At 40.8% G+C, this 15,931-nt stretch overlaps 1 protein-coding gene across 1 annotated transcript; it reads right to left on the reverse strand.

The window, feature by feature from the left end:
• Positions 1-366: 366 nt before the first annotated feature.
• On the reverse strand, positions 367-8,863 carry LOC103474517 (zinc finger protein 36, C3H1 type-like 1). The gene is made up of 2 exons (XM_008425557.2): positions 6,172-8,863; positions 367-3,181 (listed from the first exon to the last, which is right to left on the reverse strand). Exons 1-2 carry the CDS (start codon positions 6,223-6,225, stop codon positions 1,943-1,945), a joined length of 1,293 nt encoding a protein of 430 aa, XP_008423779.1. The 5' UTR covers positions 6,226-8,863; the 3' UTR covers positions 367-1,942.
• Between the last annotated feature and the right edge of the window lie 7,068 nt (positions 8,864-15,931).

The raw sequence follows: 15,931 nt of genomic DNA on the forward strand, positions 1-15,931 counted from the left end.
CAATGAATACACATTTTGTGCTTGATGCTCACAGACAACTTTATAATGTGACCAATAGTGGTAAGTCAATTATAGATCTAAAATTTAAGACAATGTAAATTTTCATTCTACTCTTAATCTTTATATTTGAACCTAAACCATTCGTGGTCACTGGAGAAATGCAGTCAACAGTGAAAACCAGATATGACAGTTAAGTCATTTCCTGCTTCCTTCCTTCCTTCCTTCCTGCTGCACCTAAAAACGTGTGAATGGCTGCAGATGCACGCAGTTCTGCAACAAAGTCAACACAGATGTAGATTATGCAAAAAGATGGAGCAAACGGAAATCATACGTTCTGCCTTGTTAGCATATCTGTTAAGTGAGAAACAAAGAAACAAGCTATTTTTAAAAAAAGAAAAACTTTATTTTCAGTAGAAAAAGGCAGAAGAAACCCAAATATATTAAACTCGATACAAGCATTAACTGAGAAGTCCTCTATAAATACGTTAAAATAAATTAAAGAAATTAATTTACTAAAGATGTTCACCTTTATCTCTAAACAGGTCTCAAACTTGTCGACGAAAAAGGCGATTCTTAAATAGACCAGGAACGTCACGACGCCTGTTCGTCTAACCAACTACTGTAAACACACACGCACACACACACACACACAAAAACAAAAAAAAAAATACAGCCGAGTAATGTTTCTAGAACACTAAGCATACGTACTCTAAACCTCTACAGTATGCCGGATCTAATTCAGTAAGGCAACGGACACATTTCAAGTGGATCTTATCAGGAGAACAGAATGAAGCCGTAACAGCAAGGATTAACACTGGATGATGGAGAGATGCAACAAGACGAGAATCACTAAAACATTTGATGAAGATGTAACGGTGCACCCGTGGACGAGAGCAAGAAAGACAACATAAAAAGAAAAACAAAGACTCACTAATAGCAACGTCTGTGTCAAAGATCAATTCAAAAAACACCATTAGCACCTAAAATGGAGGTGTTTGACGAGAGCTGTTAAGAAGGATTTGATTTAAATATGTTAAAGCCAAATGCCAATAGCTGGCATCTCGTTTATGCTTCAAACTGTAGCTTAGACTTGCTGGTTAGGCCTGCAACTAGCGCCCACAAGCTGGCAACACATACCAAGACAGTTTGAATTAATGCTTCCAAGAAAAAAAAAAAAAGAAAAAAGGATGAGACTCCATTTCCATCTCTCCAAACAAATCAGAATCTTGGCTCAACAACGTAACAGGACCCGATAAAAACATTACAGGCACATAGTTTAAAAGAAAAAAAAAAAAAAAAAAGAAAACAGACAACCCTCTGACTTACAGGTTTAAGGCCAGTAATCTAAACATAACCTCAGACTGCACATTTACAAAGAAAAAAAACAAAACTATTTCACAAGCTTATAAACAATACTGTGTACAGTTATTGGAGCAAACTCCTGAACATTGGCCACCATTTGTTTGACCGTAATTAGGAAGTCTGAGCTGCAAAAACATGTCCTCTTTGGCTTTGTCACATACTGCAAACCATTCATGAAACATTTAGACAAGTGAATGATTGTGCGGTTTAGCAAATCAATCGTATCACACTGATTTGGTTTTTTTGTTTGGCCGTTTGTCTTCATGGCACATATAAACTATTTACGTAAAGAATAAAAGCATATTTGTTGATGTAAAACTACTACGGTGATATGTATGCTTTAGTTTACGCATCAGTGTGGCTTGTGCATGTTGGGGTAATAATTTAGCCACATAAATCTAGACAGGGAAATCTCTATAAAGTGTTTTGAGTCTGCCATCAAGTCCTCGTCTCCTTTAATGCCACACAGTTTGTAAAGAACGTCTTATGTGTCAGTCAGGCGAAAATATACTGAAGTTAAAGGTGAGAACATTTCATTTCAAAGACCTCTGCTGCTTTTAGGCAGAAGCCAGCAGCAATCCTATGGGACAGAGAGCTGGCTGAACACCGCCAAGCGCTTCCCGTTGCTGTCGTTGCTCCCCCCGCACGACTCGGAGCTGCTGAGGGAGCTGGTGGAGCTGCCGCCGTCCTGATCCTGATCTGACAGGGAGGTATAAGACAGAGAGCGGGCGCCAAGCGACCCCAGGAGATGGTCGGTGCTGCTGGGGCTCTGTCGGAGGGAGGGTGAGCTGGTGGGCGACAGTCCACTGGGGGAGTAGCCTGAGTCGGGGGAAGGCAGAAAGGGGGAGCGCAGGTCGGTTTGGGCAACGTGGCCCGCCGAGGGCTGGCACTGCTGGATGCCGGACGCCTCGAAGGCGGAGTCCATCTCCAGAAAGGCGCTGGAGAGGAGGTCGGTGATGTCGGCACAGGAAGCAGGGGAGCCTGATGAGCCGCATGTAAACGAGGTGGCAGTGGGGGCAACAGGGGGAGGCGTGTGGCCGGTCAGGACTGACTGGAGGACATGCTGAGGAGCGGAAGGAAAGCCGGCAAAGCTAAAACTCTGCCTGACCAGAGGTGGCCGGTGAGAGCGCAAGGACGAGGAAGAGGAGGAGCCTGCTGGCTGTTGAGAAACGTTAAGGGTGGAGGAGAACGACGAGGACGAGCGGGAAAAGGTGGGCTTCTTCTCCTCCTCATTGTTGTGGATAAAGTGACAGCGGATCCCGTACGGGCAGAAGCCGATGGTGTGGAAGGTGCGACAAGGCTCAGTCTTGTACTTAGGATGTCTGTTTAGATCGCGTAGCTCTTCCGGGCCGTGGGCGAACTGGCACTTCCCGCCGTACTTGCACAGGCCGTTCTCTGTGAAAGATCTGCAAAGTTCGGTTTTGTAGCGCGACGAGGAGCTGGATGACGAAGAGCCAGCGGCTTGCAAGGCGGTGGGGCTCAGGTCGCTTTGGGACGTCTTCAGTTCAGTGCTGGGCCAGTCTAGGCTTGCCGCCGGCATGCTCCTCGTCTCCACCAGGCTGACAGAGCGTTGGGAGAGAAAACCAAACTTTCCCCACTGGTTGGAGTTAGCAGCAAGCTGGGAGGGCGACAGGCTTTCTGATGGCTGCCCCCATTGGCTGGAGGCCAGAAACAGGCCGTCTGATGAGTCAGCGGGGAGGCTGGACAGAGAGAACGAGGAACTTCTGCACAGATCGCCGGCGTAACCTGGAGAAGTCATGGCCAGGTTCACAGAGGGGGACGGTCTGTTCTGCTCTCCAAGGTCAAGACTGAGAAAATGCTGTAAAAAAAAAAAAAAAAAAAAAAAAAAAAAAAAGAGGAAGAAAACATGTTAAAATGTTTAACCACAACATTACCCCTACTTTGACCCTGTTTAAGATCAAGTTTTCCGATTTGAGGCAGTCTGAATGATCTGGGCTGAAAATCCTTACAATTTTGTTTTTGTTTACTTTCACCCAAAATGATTTCGCACAGAAGAAGCAGACCTAAACTTAAAAATCAGTTCTTTACTTTACAGCTGCATTCAATGCCTTTGGAAATCATTACGTAGGGTTTTAACCCATTGTTGTGTTTCAACAGCAAACATCCTTGATGTGCACAATTCAATTCACTCAGCCACAGATCAGAGTTGGTACATTTCCAATTTTAAAACAAATTAGCAGGTCAAAAACATAAAAAATCTGAAGGTTTTTCTTTCTACATTGAACATCAACAGCAGATATGTTACTGTATCTTCTTAATATGCATTTGACCAGCTGGGTACATCTGCTAATCAAAATGAAGAGCATGGAATGGTTGATCGATGCGTGCATTAGCTTATTAAGTCATAGACAAAATGTTAGATTTGGTTGATTATGTACAGGCATCCAACCTTTTGCCAACACTCGGCTTTTCATTGCTATGCTTGCATCTAGCACTCAACAGCCAGGATGCATGGCAATGACCTTTTAACGCGTTTCGTACTTTTTTTAGACTCAAATTTCTATCATAAAAATCTATTATAAATGCAATGCATTTTCTAATTTTGCCAAATTTAGACTTTTTATTATTATAAAAAAAAAAAAAAAAAAATGAAATACTAAAACCAGAGATTTCTCAGTATGCACCTTTAGTTCAATATAAAAACTTAGTGAAAATGTTAGTGTTCTCATTTGACATTTAGAGGGTAAACACTTTTATTCAGAAACCAGTTCATCGCTGTAGTTAGAAGAGTTTCACGCTGCTTTAATTAATATTTCTATAAAGTAAATATTTGCAAACCTTTTGGATTTTTTTTCTTTAAAGTTATTCAGCTACTACTCCATGGCAGTTAAGAGGCAAGTCATTATAGCAACTAGAAAAATAACACCATAAAAGTGTTGATGTAAAGCACTTTTTAAGTATTAACCAATAGCCTGTCTTGGTTTACTTGGTAAAGAAGGTGAGGCAGTGAGCAGTGAAGTGCTGCTGTAGCTGTGCAGATGTAGGAAATGCACCACAGCCAACTGTCCCGACAGCTTCTAGCAGCAGGGCACGTATCCCTGTGCAGCTGAATTAACAACTAGTGTTAAATCCCCTGAAACCTTGTGATCAATAACCTACAACCAACAGGCCTCGGAGCAAGGAGAACATCTGTAAACAATATATAGGTGTCAGCTGAAAAGGCTCCACTACCAGATCTCCAATAAGGTTTCCTTCCACAAAGCAGTCACTCTGTATCCATGACACTACATCTGTGCTTTTTCTGTGTTATTTTAATATTTTTATGAACAACCACAGTGCAGAGAGAGATGATGCATACACATCCACATTAATCCTTCTTATTGAGTATCTCAACCTGTTAATGGTGTCCTGAACCCAAAGGTGACCAGCTGTGATCACTACCTGCGGGAAGCATTTAAACAGCATCTGAAGCTAAATTTATTAACGTCATCCGAGGATATTAAAAGACAAACAATGTGGAAGAACGGAGTTACAAATGGGTCTTCCTGGAGAAAAATCACTCCAGGTGCAGCTCGATGCAGCTTTAAAATTAAATTGATCTCCTGCGGGATCAGAGGGCTGATGCTGCGCCTGAGATGATCCAAATGTTTCCCCTTGTTAGGTTTGGTGTTTTTACTGCATTTTGTCTCAATTGAGGCTGTGCTTAGATAGAATTTCGAACACGGTGATCAAATCACTTTGATTGGTTGCTTTACTCCATGAGCCTACCTCCAGCTCCAGTTCTTTCCTCTGGCTCAGGTCAGAGTTGAAGCCAAAACTTCACCAGTTTATTAGTGCCAGTTGCTATAAAGGAAACACTAATAACTGCCCCACTTCAGTACGAAAGGAGGTCAGAAATTGAGAAAGAAAGAAATATTCTTGTTTTACATTGTGCATTCAGCAGAGATGGACCAAGAAATTAGCTTATATCTGGAACTGGATGATTTGTGGATGCTCCATCCTGACCAGCGACTGGGTGGTTAAAAGACAACAAATCTGATTTTTTTTTTTTTTTTAAACTATGCCGTTTAAATCAGAATCAAAGATTATAAAAGCTGATCACAGTCACCTCTGCTAAAAGAAATGTGCACAGGAGAACCAGGTTGTTGTCTTAATAATCAACAAACGTTATTAATACAAGCCAAAGTCGAATGTAATGGATGGTTTGTAAAGCCAAAGGAAAAACAAACATTTTCAGAGTAGTTTTTAAATCACCATAGGTATTTGCTGCTGTTCTGCACATAAGCTTAAAGAAACGCAGAAGTTTGGTTATGAAGCTTAAAACGAGCTACAATAAAAGCAAAGCCGAAATATGAACAGGCGCACAGTGACTGCAGCCCAATACGAAGAGAAAAAATCCCAAGTTTGCCGTTTTGAATAAACTTTTCTTTTTTGGGAGTTACTTCTTTAAGTCGGCCACTTTACTTCAGATTCGGTCTGAAAAGGCGGGGAATAGTTTGAGCGCTATATTAAGCATGAAAAGTTGGAAGAATGTCGCTCAGAGAGTTTGATGATAGGCCGCTGTTATGAAGAAGTTTCTGAACAGGCGCCACAACGCTCCGACTACTTAGCTTATAGTTAGCAGACAAAACAATCAACAGCAATAGGACTAAAACCGGCCTTCGACCCCGAAAACAACCTTTCTGCAACGCAAGGCAGGAAAACGCAAAGACACAACCAAGTAAACTATTTGTAGAGTTCGTGGAGCAGCTAAAAAGCTAATGTTAGCACCCTCCAGAGTTTTAGCTAACCAACTTGTCCTCCGCTCAACTTTTCTTTTGCGCGTTTCCGCCCCCCTGTTTCGTTTACCTTGCTCATTATGTCTTCCAGCTCGGAAAACTGGTTGAGAGGGTGAGATGGCATTCTCGCCTCTGTGTGGTCCAGTTTACCCCTGCTGCGGCGGACGTGTGCAGTGCGCTGGCATGAGTTTCGTCAGAAGTTTTCAGCAGTGCGTCGTTGCTGCTAAACAAGCCCTGAGACGGAGACCACGTGTGGATTTAAAACCTAACAGCGCCGTTTGGCTCCTCCCACTGGAGTCTGAACGTATGCAGGACACCAAATCAGCGATCTGCTTTGATTCAAGAAGCAAAACTTGTTGGACAAAATTATGTGTTTATTTACTTTTCCGGAGTTCATATGAAGGAGACTGTTGAGATATTGAGGAAACCCAGGTTGATTTAATAGGAACTTTCAGCTCATCTGCATTGTTAGATTTGGGATCTCACAGAACTCCATAGATTCTCTAAGCCCATTTTGCTGCGCAATCAAACACGTTGAAACTGTGGTTATTAGTTTAGACACCAATAACTGAAAACAGCCGAGTCCTACTGGAAGATGGCAGGAGGAAGCAAGAAGTGCCACAAAACACAGTGGACTAACAGCAGCATTGAACATGACTCAAATCATCTCTGAATTTCCAGATGCAACATTTTATTTAATCTTAAAAAACAAAAAGGCAAAACATATCTTTTTTCTCATTATCCCCGTCCACAAGTGTGCTTAGCACAGTGAATGAAGAAGTTGCAGTCAGTTGTGCGATATACATTTCAGTGTGGTGAATACAGGTTTGATTTGTGAATATCTCAGATGGGCTCTTGCTTCAAAATCACCGAAAGGGCTCCTGATTTCCCCTTTTACTAGTGTTCCTTTTCTGCCACACTTTTTCCTTCCACCCAACTTTCAATTAATATTCATAAACAACCAGATGTTTTTTTTTTATTAATGATCATTTGTAGCTTACCGTCTTTCTCGAGTGTCATCGACTGCCAAGTTAGTAGTTCTTCCTATAATTGAGTTAGCATAGCGTTGCCAAAACAATGGTGACCTGTATTTGTATAGTGCTTTATCAAGTCTGTAGTTAATTATCCTATACATTCCCACATTTACACCCTGATGGTGTTAAGCTACATTGTAGCCACAGAAAAAAAAAATATTACTGCATATGCTTTTTTTTTTACTGATTTTGAGATAAGCCAATATATGACTGTATATTTTTGAGCTTTTTTGTCTCAAAGAAGGTGTCCCATGCATATAACAGCATTGCCACACCAAGAAACCTGAAAACAAAGAGCTACATTAAATAGACTGAAGAAATGTAGAAGTGTGTAGTCTCACACCAGACAGAAACAGAAGAAAACAGGCAGATAAGAAGACACCTGGACATATGGTTAGGAACGACTGCCTCTGGAGACAGCCTAACAGTCTGAGACAGATGAAAGGAAGCAACGTCTTTGATTTCAAAGGCAAAGGCAGATGTGTGAAAATTTCCACTGCAGCTGAGCAGAGCCATGAAAATATAAGTCACACTTTCACACACAGACGTGTTTGTTTTTCTGTCTTGGAACTTTGGCAAAGGAAATACATATTATCACAGGTTAAAATTTGACATCAGTGTACCTAGGAGCTTCCACTGGCTATAAACCTGCAATCCAGACTTGGAAAAACACCACAGGACTTCTAGTTAGCCCTGTGGCTAACTAGAAGCCACAGAAAACCTAATCTCACCACCATCAGAGGCGAGAAGGCTTGTTTTTACAAAGGCAGAACAGACACATCCAGACAGGTTCACTAGGAGGGAAACTATCAGATCTCTGGCATTACAGGGAATTTACAGGAGCGTGCTCACAAGCTTCATGCTCACAAACAGTTGTCTCAAACGTTGTGAGGACTATTTCAGTTTGCAACAACTCATACTAAGGAGCATAGGCATCATGGGAGAAAATGGGAACTCACTTTACAATTAAATAAACAATGTTATGATTGTGACAACATTTCAAAGTATGAGGCTATTCAATATATTTTTTTTTTCAGTCAGCACATTAAAATTGTCAAAGAAAAATGAATGTAACATTTGAAAAGCATTCTGCTGTGTCTTTAAATGTTCTTTCTACTAAAAACGTCTCTAATACTTCAACTCAGACCTCTAAGCCGCCTCGAAAAGATGTGATCAGCTGAGAACAAAGCCATCCAAAAAGCTTTGTTTTACCCCAGCCAACTGGTCCCCATTAAGAGTGTGTGTCTCTGTGTGCATATGCGTGGGCATACTTGTGTTTGTTAATGCCTGAAAGTGTGTGTTAAACCGTCCCAGACATGAGTGTGTGTCCCATTGGTCAGATCTATATACCCTAAAGTATGTGGTCAGCCATCTTTCTGCTCTGATTTCCTTTTGAAATGGAAAGAGTGTCACAAATTAAAGAATATCTTAGTATGCCCAACACTTCACTTATGGACTAATTTGCTTTAATTTTACTTGTATATGTGAATTACTTGGGTTGTTTCTGACCCCTGGTGTAACATGCATGTCACATGGTCAAAAATACTTGTGACCATGTGATATTTCAGTTTTTCTTTTTTAATAAATTTGCAAACATTTTCACATTTCTGTTTTTTTCTGCCAAGATGGGATGCTGAGTGTACATTCAGGGGGAATAATGTAAACTTTTTTTATTTTAGCAAATGCCTGCAATGAAACACTGAGTGAAAACTTTAAAGGGATCTGAATACTTTCCATACCCACTGTATATTAGTAATACCACATGTAATGTTTGTTGGCTTACCAACATTAGAAACGAGGGCAACAGGACATTTGCGCCTTAAAAAAATAACCCCGTTCCATGCGTTCATTTGGTAAATCAACAAGTCTTGGCTGTAAACAAACTAAGTGGGTTTATGTTCGTAAAAGAAAAATAAAGTTTGGTGAGTTGGGGATTACTCTGGGTAAGAGTTGGAGGATTATGTGTGAGTGGGTTGGGGAGTGGAGTGCAACGAAAAGGGGGGAGGGGACGAGAGAGGAGTTGAGAGATTTGAAAGAGAGTTCTTGCTTCTTGTTGAGTCCAGCTGGGCTGTAGGGCCTTTTGAGTACAATGAGCTCCATGAGCTGCTGAATCAACTAACAAATCAATGGCCCGCCTTCTAAGACTCCTTCTCCATGCACACACACACACACACACACCCACGCACACGCACACACACACACACACACACGCACACACACACACACACACACACACACACACACACCCACGCACCCCCACACACACACACACAGCATAAAAAACAGTAGATGGGTGGGACAGTGGGGCTTGTTAGGAGAACAGACATGGGGAGAGAAGGGTAAATTGGGGTTATTTAAGAGAATGAGAGGAAGATAAAGAGAAAGGATTGTTGAAAGTATAGGAAGGAGTGAGTTTTTTTCTTACTGGATGTGCAAAAGTTTCCACTATTATGTCAGATAAATGAACTAAATGCATAACTCTGTATCCTGGAACACATTTAGTTTTTGCACAGATGAACTTACTTATCTGAAATAACAGACCAAGTCATCAGAAAAGGTATTTTGCTGACACATCTATTTGTTGTTTGGAAAGCCTCAAGGGTAAAGTAAAAAAAAAAAAAAAAACAGACCTTGAAGAAACTGTGTTTCATTGTGGAGATATATGTTTCTAAAACACATTAGACCACCTTAATAATACTGAAGAAATGTCCTATGTTTTGACTTAAGTATTAGTCAGAACCTTTAGGAACAATACTTATCAAGTGAAGTCATTCCTTCACAGCCAAGCACATCCATCTTCAGATAAGTGGCTATTAGCACCAGTGAAATAATGAAGAGGATGAAGAAGGGGGTGGTGGACCTCTTGAACATCTGCTTTTTAGCTCCCCGCCCCTCACTACTTTATTTAGTTTTCACTGCTCTCTCACTCGTTGCTGTGTCTCCATTTCTTCCATTTTCACTTTTTTTTTTTGCCACACTTAAATGCTTCAGATCATCTAACAAACTTTTATATCACATGAAGATGTCACATGTGAATACAAGAAAACACAATTTTCAGATGTTTTCTCATTGCTAAGGGAAAAGGAACTGGCCCAGGGTGGGAATGTAATTATCTCCTAAACCTAATAACCGGTTGTGCTGCGCTGGGTGGAACACCTGCATGCAAGTGTTTGCAATAAGTGGGAGAAATCAGAGAAATTTTGACCCCATCTTTTAAATAATTCAGCCCCTTTCGATGGTGTGGTAACATGAACATCTTGTTGAAAGTCATAGCAGATCACCTGAATCAAATACACGTCCGGACATTGACTTTATCCTTATGGTGGCTGGACTTTGTCCAACAGAATTTCTGATTTCATTTGATATGTGTTGTTTGAATGAAACGCATGACTCCCACCACCATGATGATTTTAGTTAGTTTTTCGGGAGATGTAACCGGGCATAAACTTTCCATTTTGTTGTCTCAGGTCACAGAATCCTTTCCCAAAAGTCTTGTAGATCATCAGGTTGTTTAGTGGCAGTGGGTTTCATGGGAGGAAAAGACATAATCTGTTTGACTTAGATAAAAAAAAAATAGTGTGACAACATGAATGCATGTTACTATGCATAACTAATGCATAATAAATGATTTCTGACACCTTTACACCAAACGTATGTCTCAAAAGTATGTGAAGTCAAAAACTTGGACCCAAATACACACAAACCTCTAAAAGCCCCACACAGTAAGCCTCTTCTCAGAGGTTGAAGGTCAAAAAACAACCTTAGACCTCTGACACAACCTCCTCGCCCTCCTGGTCTCCTGCTGTTGGAATTCAGTCCTGTGGATTCAATTAAGAAGCAAGAGAAGTCAAATAGCTTAGAAAGCAAGATAACAGTGACAAATGTCTGCAAGAAGAAGCTGCTGAGGCCATTGAGGCCAAGTTGATGTTTTGTGTAGAGAAGAGAAAAGCAGTTGATTCTGGATACTCTGCTCAGACAATTACAGTTAGCTTTCTGTATGAGGGACTTGATGCAGACTGAGTGTGCATAGACAGAGTTTAATAACTGCTGCGCTAGTTTGAGTATAGATAAAACCTGATACGCACCTTCCACAAAGTTCCACTTTTCTCTCGTTAGCTGACAGAATATTTCCCCAAAGTCTTAGAGATCATCACAATGTTTTTGCAAATATGAAATCGGCTTTTTAATCTTTTTGGTCAGTAGTATTTCTGGCCTCGAAACCGTGAATGCCGTGTTTGTCAAACGTCTTTCTCATTGCTGAATCACTGACCTTAACTAATACCTGCAATGCTTTCGACTTTGTTTTGGGCTGTTTTTTTTTTTTTTTTACATCTGGAGTGAGTTGTTGGCACACTTTTGAAGTAATTTTGGCATACTGGTTAGAGAGTTTGCCACTGTTTTCTTCATTTGTGTATAATGACTCTCACTGTAGTCCAAAAGCTGGAGAAATTTGCTTGCAACCCCTTCCAGAACGATACATGTCATTTACTTTATCTCTCAGTTCATTAATTTCTTAAAATCAAGACATGCAGAGTTGCTTTTTCAGATTCTTCACTGGGGTTGTTGTTGTTGCATCTGTCTGACAACAGTTGCAACAAAATATAGTATTTTGCATTGCATGTGAAATAAGTTGCTTCAATAAGATACGTTTGAATGAATGTTTTTAGTCATTAAGTTGAAATATGCAAATTGAAAATTTGTAAGAAAACAAAGATGTCTGCCTTGAATATTGGGAGTGGAATAGCTCTGTGGTATTCACTGTGTATTTCTGCCCTCTGTTGGATTAAAGTGTATTTGCAACTCACCAAATCAGATCTGACTAAAAATGTTTAAAGCATGACATGAATTCAATTTAAGCGATAGTAAAAAAAGGTTTGCCATCACTGCAAACTACTGTATGTTTTTTGGGGGGAATTTATGAGACATAAAAATGCAACAATTATTCTTATCAAAGTTGTCAGACTTTCCTTTTCTTCTATATAGACCTTAATGATCAATCATGCATTTTTTTAATGTCAAACCATGCGTATGGTTAAACATTTTCTCTGAAATGTTAAACAATGGCTGCATTGTATTAGTTTGATAAAACTAAAGCAGGATTATTGTCATGAGTGGTGGTTTGAGGTGGTGGGGTGGACGCGGTTGGACCCAGGTAAAGATGCAATAATTATGGCTTTTAATGAACAAACAATACACAAAATCCAGGCAGCACAGATGAGCAGCAGCAGCAGCAGGGAGAATAATCTGTGATGTGTGCCACACATTTATATTCAGCCCCTCAGCATCAACACCTGTTAAGACCAATTTTCATTCTAGTTACAGTCTCGGCCTGTTTTACATATCTGGATATTCTGCCCAATACTTTGAAGTTTTGAAAGATGAACTGAACAGTGTTCCATTAGATGTCTAAACTTGTCTCCTATTCATGACCTGCCTGCTGTGTTCCTTTAATTACGCTGTTATAGACTGTATATACTAATAACATCTGAAGGCCTTGTATTATTTAGGAGTATGAAAGTAAAGGCTGCTGAATACAAATACACATATCTTTGGAGTTGGAAAGCTACATCTAGCTATATGTAAATATACTGCTCAAAAAAATAAAGGGAACACTTAAACAACACAATATAACTCCAAGTAAATCAAACTTCTGTAAAATCAAACTGTCCACTTAAGAAGCTACACTGATTGACCCGACGAGGGTCCCCATAGTCAATCAGTGTTGCTTCCTAAGTGGACAGTTTGATTTCACAGAAGTTTGATTTACTTGGAGTTATATTGTGTTGTTTAAGTGTTCCCTTTATTTTTTTGAGCAGTGCATATACATATCCATCCATCCATCCATCCATCCATTTTCTTCCGCTTATCCGGGGTCGGGTCGCGGGGGCAGCAGCTTCAGAAGGGAGGCCCAGACTTCCCTCTCCCCAGCCACTTCTTCCAGCTCCTCCGGGGGAATCCCAAGGCGTTCCCAGGCCAGCCGAGAGACGTAATCCCTCCAGCGTGTCTTGAATCTTCCCCGAGGCCTCCTCCCGGTGGGACGTGCCCGGAACACCTCACCAGGGAGGCGTCCAGGAGGCATCCTGACCAGATGCCCGAGCCACCTCAACTGGCTCCTCTCGACGTGGAGGAGCAGCGGCTCTACTCTGAGTCCCTCCCGGATGACCGAGCTTCTCACCCTATCTCTAAGGGAGAGCCCAGCCACCCTGCGGAGGAAACCCATTTCGGCCGCTTGTACCCGTGATCTCGTTCTTTCGGTCATGACCCAAAGCTCATGACCATAGATGAGGGTGGGAACGTAGATCGACCGGTAAATCGAGAGCTTCGCTTTTTGGCTAAGCTCTCTCTTCACCACGACGGACCGGTACAGCGCCCGCTTCACAGTAGACGCTGCCCCAATCCGCCTGCATATACATATATGTATAAAAATGACAACTTCTCCTCCAATGAATTTCCAGCAGAGGGAGGTGCTGCTCCATGACTGCTCTAGTGCTTTAGTGAGTCCCACAGTGTAAAACTTATTAGGTCAGTTTGCTTTCCCTTTAGAAATATCTTCCATCTACACATGCATTACTTTTTCACACTTAGACTCTTCTATTTGCCACCTAATGAACACACTTTTATTAGCTCACTTTGTGTAGCAACACAACTAAGGCTCAGGTTGACAGCCACAGTTGCAGAGGAAACTCTGACAGATAGGGGGACCTTTGGCAACTTTAATACCTGGAAGGCAGCCAGTAAATGTTTGCAGTTCTTAGTGATCCAAGTAAAGCCACAACAAAACACACAGACATAATATGATTTATCACTTTGCATGGTCGTCTGTTCAGCGTACAAAGGTGTAGTAACAAATGCTGCTCAGGAGACAGAAAAAAATGGAACCAAAGAGCTAAACTCAAATTTCAGCTTGTTTTCAGTGGCTTTTACTATAAAAATGGGATACATCAGAAATCTGTGTAAGAACAGCGGAAGTCCTCAATTTAGGGAAAATGTGGTAGGGGAGATGCAAGACAGAGAAAGGTTTCAAATTTCCTAAATTATAGTTGTGTATGTTAGGAAGCTTAAAAACTATGAGGCTGTGTGCGTGACAGCACCTTGAGGGTGTTATGAAAGACAAAAGGAATGTAGCATGAGCTGTTTGTCTCTATGCTCGCCTAGCAGATGTACATAGAAACATCTTGAACTTTCTGCTGCTGACTTTCAAAATGCACCCCTGTAAATTCCAATATCCATTTTTTTTATCAGTAGTTTGCATCTTTCATAGACTGAGAAAGGAAATGATCACTAACGTATAAAGAGTGAGAAGTGATGTAAGATGTTTGCATTCCGATGGGCGGGCAAATGTAGAACAAGCGTCACGAGGAGACATGTTGCAACACTTGTATTTGCAAAAGAGGAACACAGATGAGAAAAAAAACACACACAAAAAAAAAACATCACTGTGCTAATCTGCACTGTCAATCATTTTTATGTGGAAAACTTCCCAAAACGTTTTACCACTAGACTACTGACTTCCTGCCAGGACTGGTGGAGATGAGGAAAGCACAAACTCACATCATCAATATATATTTTTCTCCCCAAAAAACGAAAGCTGAATCAGAACAGTTATGAAAAATTGCCAAATATGGAAGACAGTTAGCACGCACAACAAAGCTTTCAAGTGACGTTTATTACTTTTTTTTCACTTTATAAAATTATCAATTTGGCATTCTCTTATTGTATATTTGTAATTTTCCTGATGCTTAACTGTGGTGTTAAAAGACGCAACTGTGGCTTTTTTTAAATGCTGTAGCTAAACATCTGCAAGTTATGCTAGAGCACTCTTTTTAGATTTTACATCTATGAAGCTAAATGTTAAAGTCAGAGAGACTTGAGGATTTGGGTGTACCTCACTAGATAAGAAGTTTTCTCTTTGAATGTCCTCAAAGGGTTTTCCTAGAACTATTAACTGTGAAAGTTTTTTAAGGGAGCACCATAAATGCAGAGGAGACAGCTGTCAACTGTGAGGAGATTATTTATGCTGCGTCTCCAATGCTAGAAGTCAGGTAATCCTGGGCATGTTTCAGGTTCAAGTGTCTACATGAAACATGCCCTTCAGAGATGAGTCCTGGAATGTATATTCTCACTCATACTCCTCCAGCTGTCTCTAGGTGACTAATTATATTGATGAAATTATGTTTTTAAGTTATAGAATATTGGTAGGTTCATGTGCAAAAGGTTGCGATCTGCTTGTTTGTTTTTGTATACCGGTAACCAGACAGCTTATCAAAAAATGCATTAGCTGTGTACATCCGTGCAGGTTTTGCATCTGCGTTAAGGGGAAAATGTATCTAGCTTCCTTGACCTCTCTCTTGGAAATGAATCTATATGAGGAATGTGTTGAATGTGTCATAGGAAGTGTTACTGCAACACTGTTACCTCCCTCAGTGCTTTCCATACTTTGTACTACCCTGTGAATCTGTCACTGTGTGCCTAAATTATGGGAATGACTTTGTTTCTTCATGTCAGTCTTAAAGCCTTGCAAATGTAGAAACTTGCCTGTTTCTACAAAGCTGATTCAGAGATATTGACTATATTCTTGTCCAAAATAAAAACATGGCTGGGTGATTAACCAATTAGGATTCAGTGATGTGTTACTTTTAGGAATCTTTTTACCTACTTCATGCAGTCAGACAGATGCTGTTTGAGTAATTTTATTGTTTCTACAGGTCTGAAGCAGATCTGGGTGAAGCTAATGAAGCTGAACCAAAGGAAACAAAAACTTAACCACAGTTAATTGGTTTGGATCATTTCTCTTTA

The sequence above is a fragment of the Poecilia reticulata genome, linkage group LG13, assembly GCF_000633615.1.
Source record: "Poecilia reticulata strain Guanapo linkage group LG13, Guppy_female_1.0+MT, whole genome shotgun sequence".
NCBI lineage: Eukaryota > Metazoa > Chordata > Actinopteri > Cyprinodontiformes > Poeciliidae > Poecilia > Poecilia reticulata.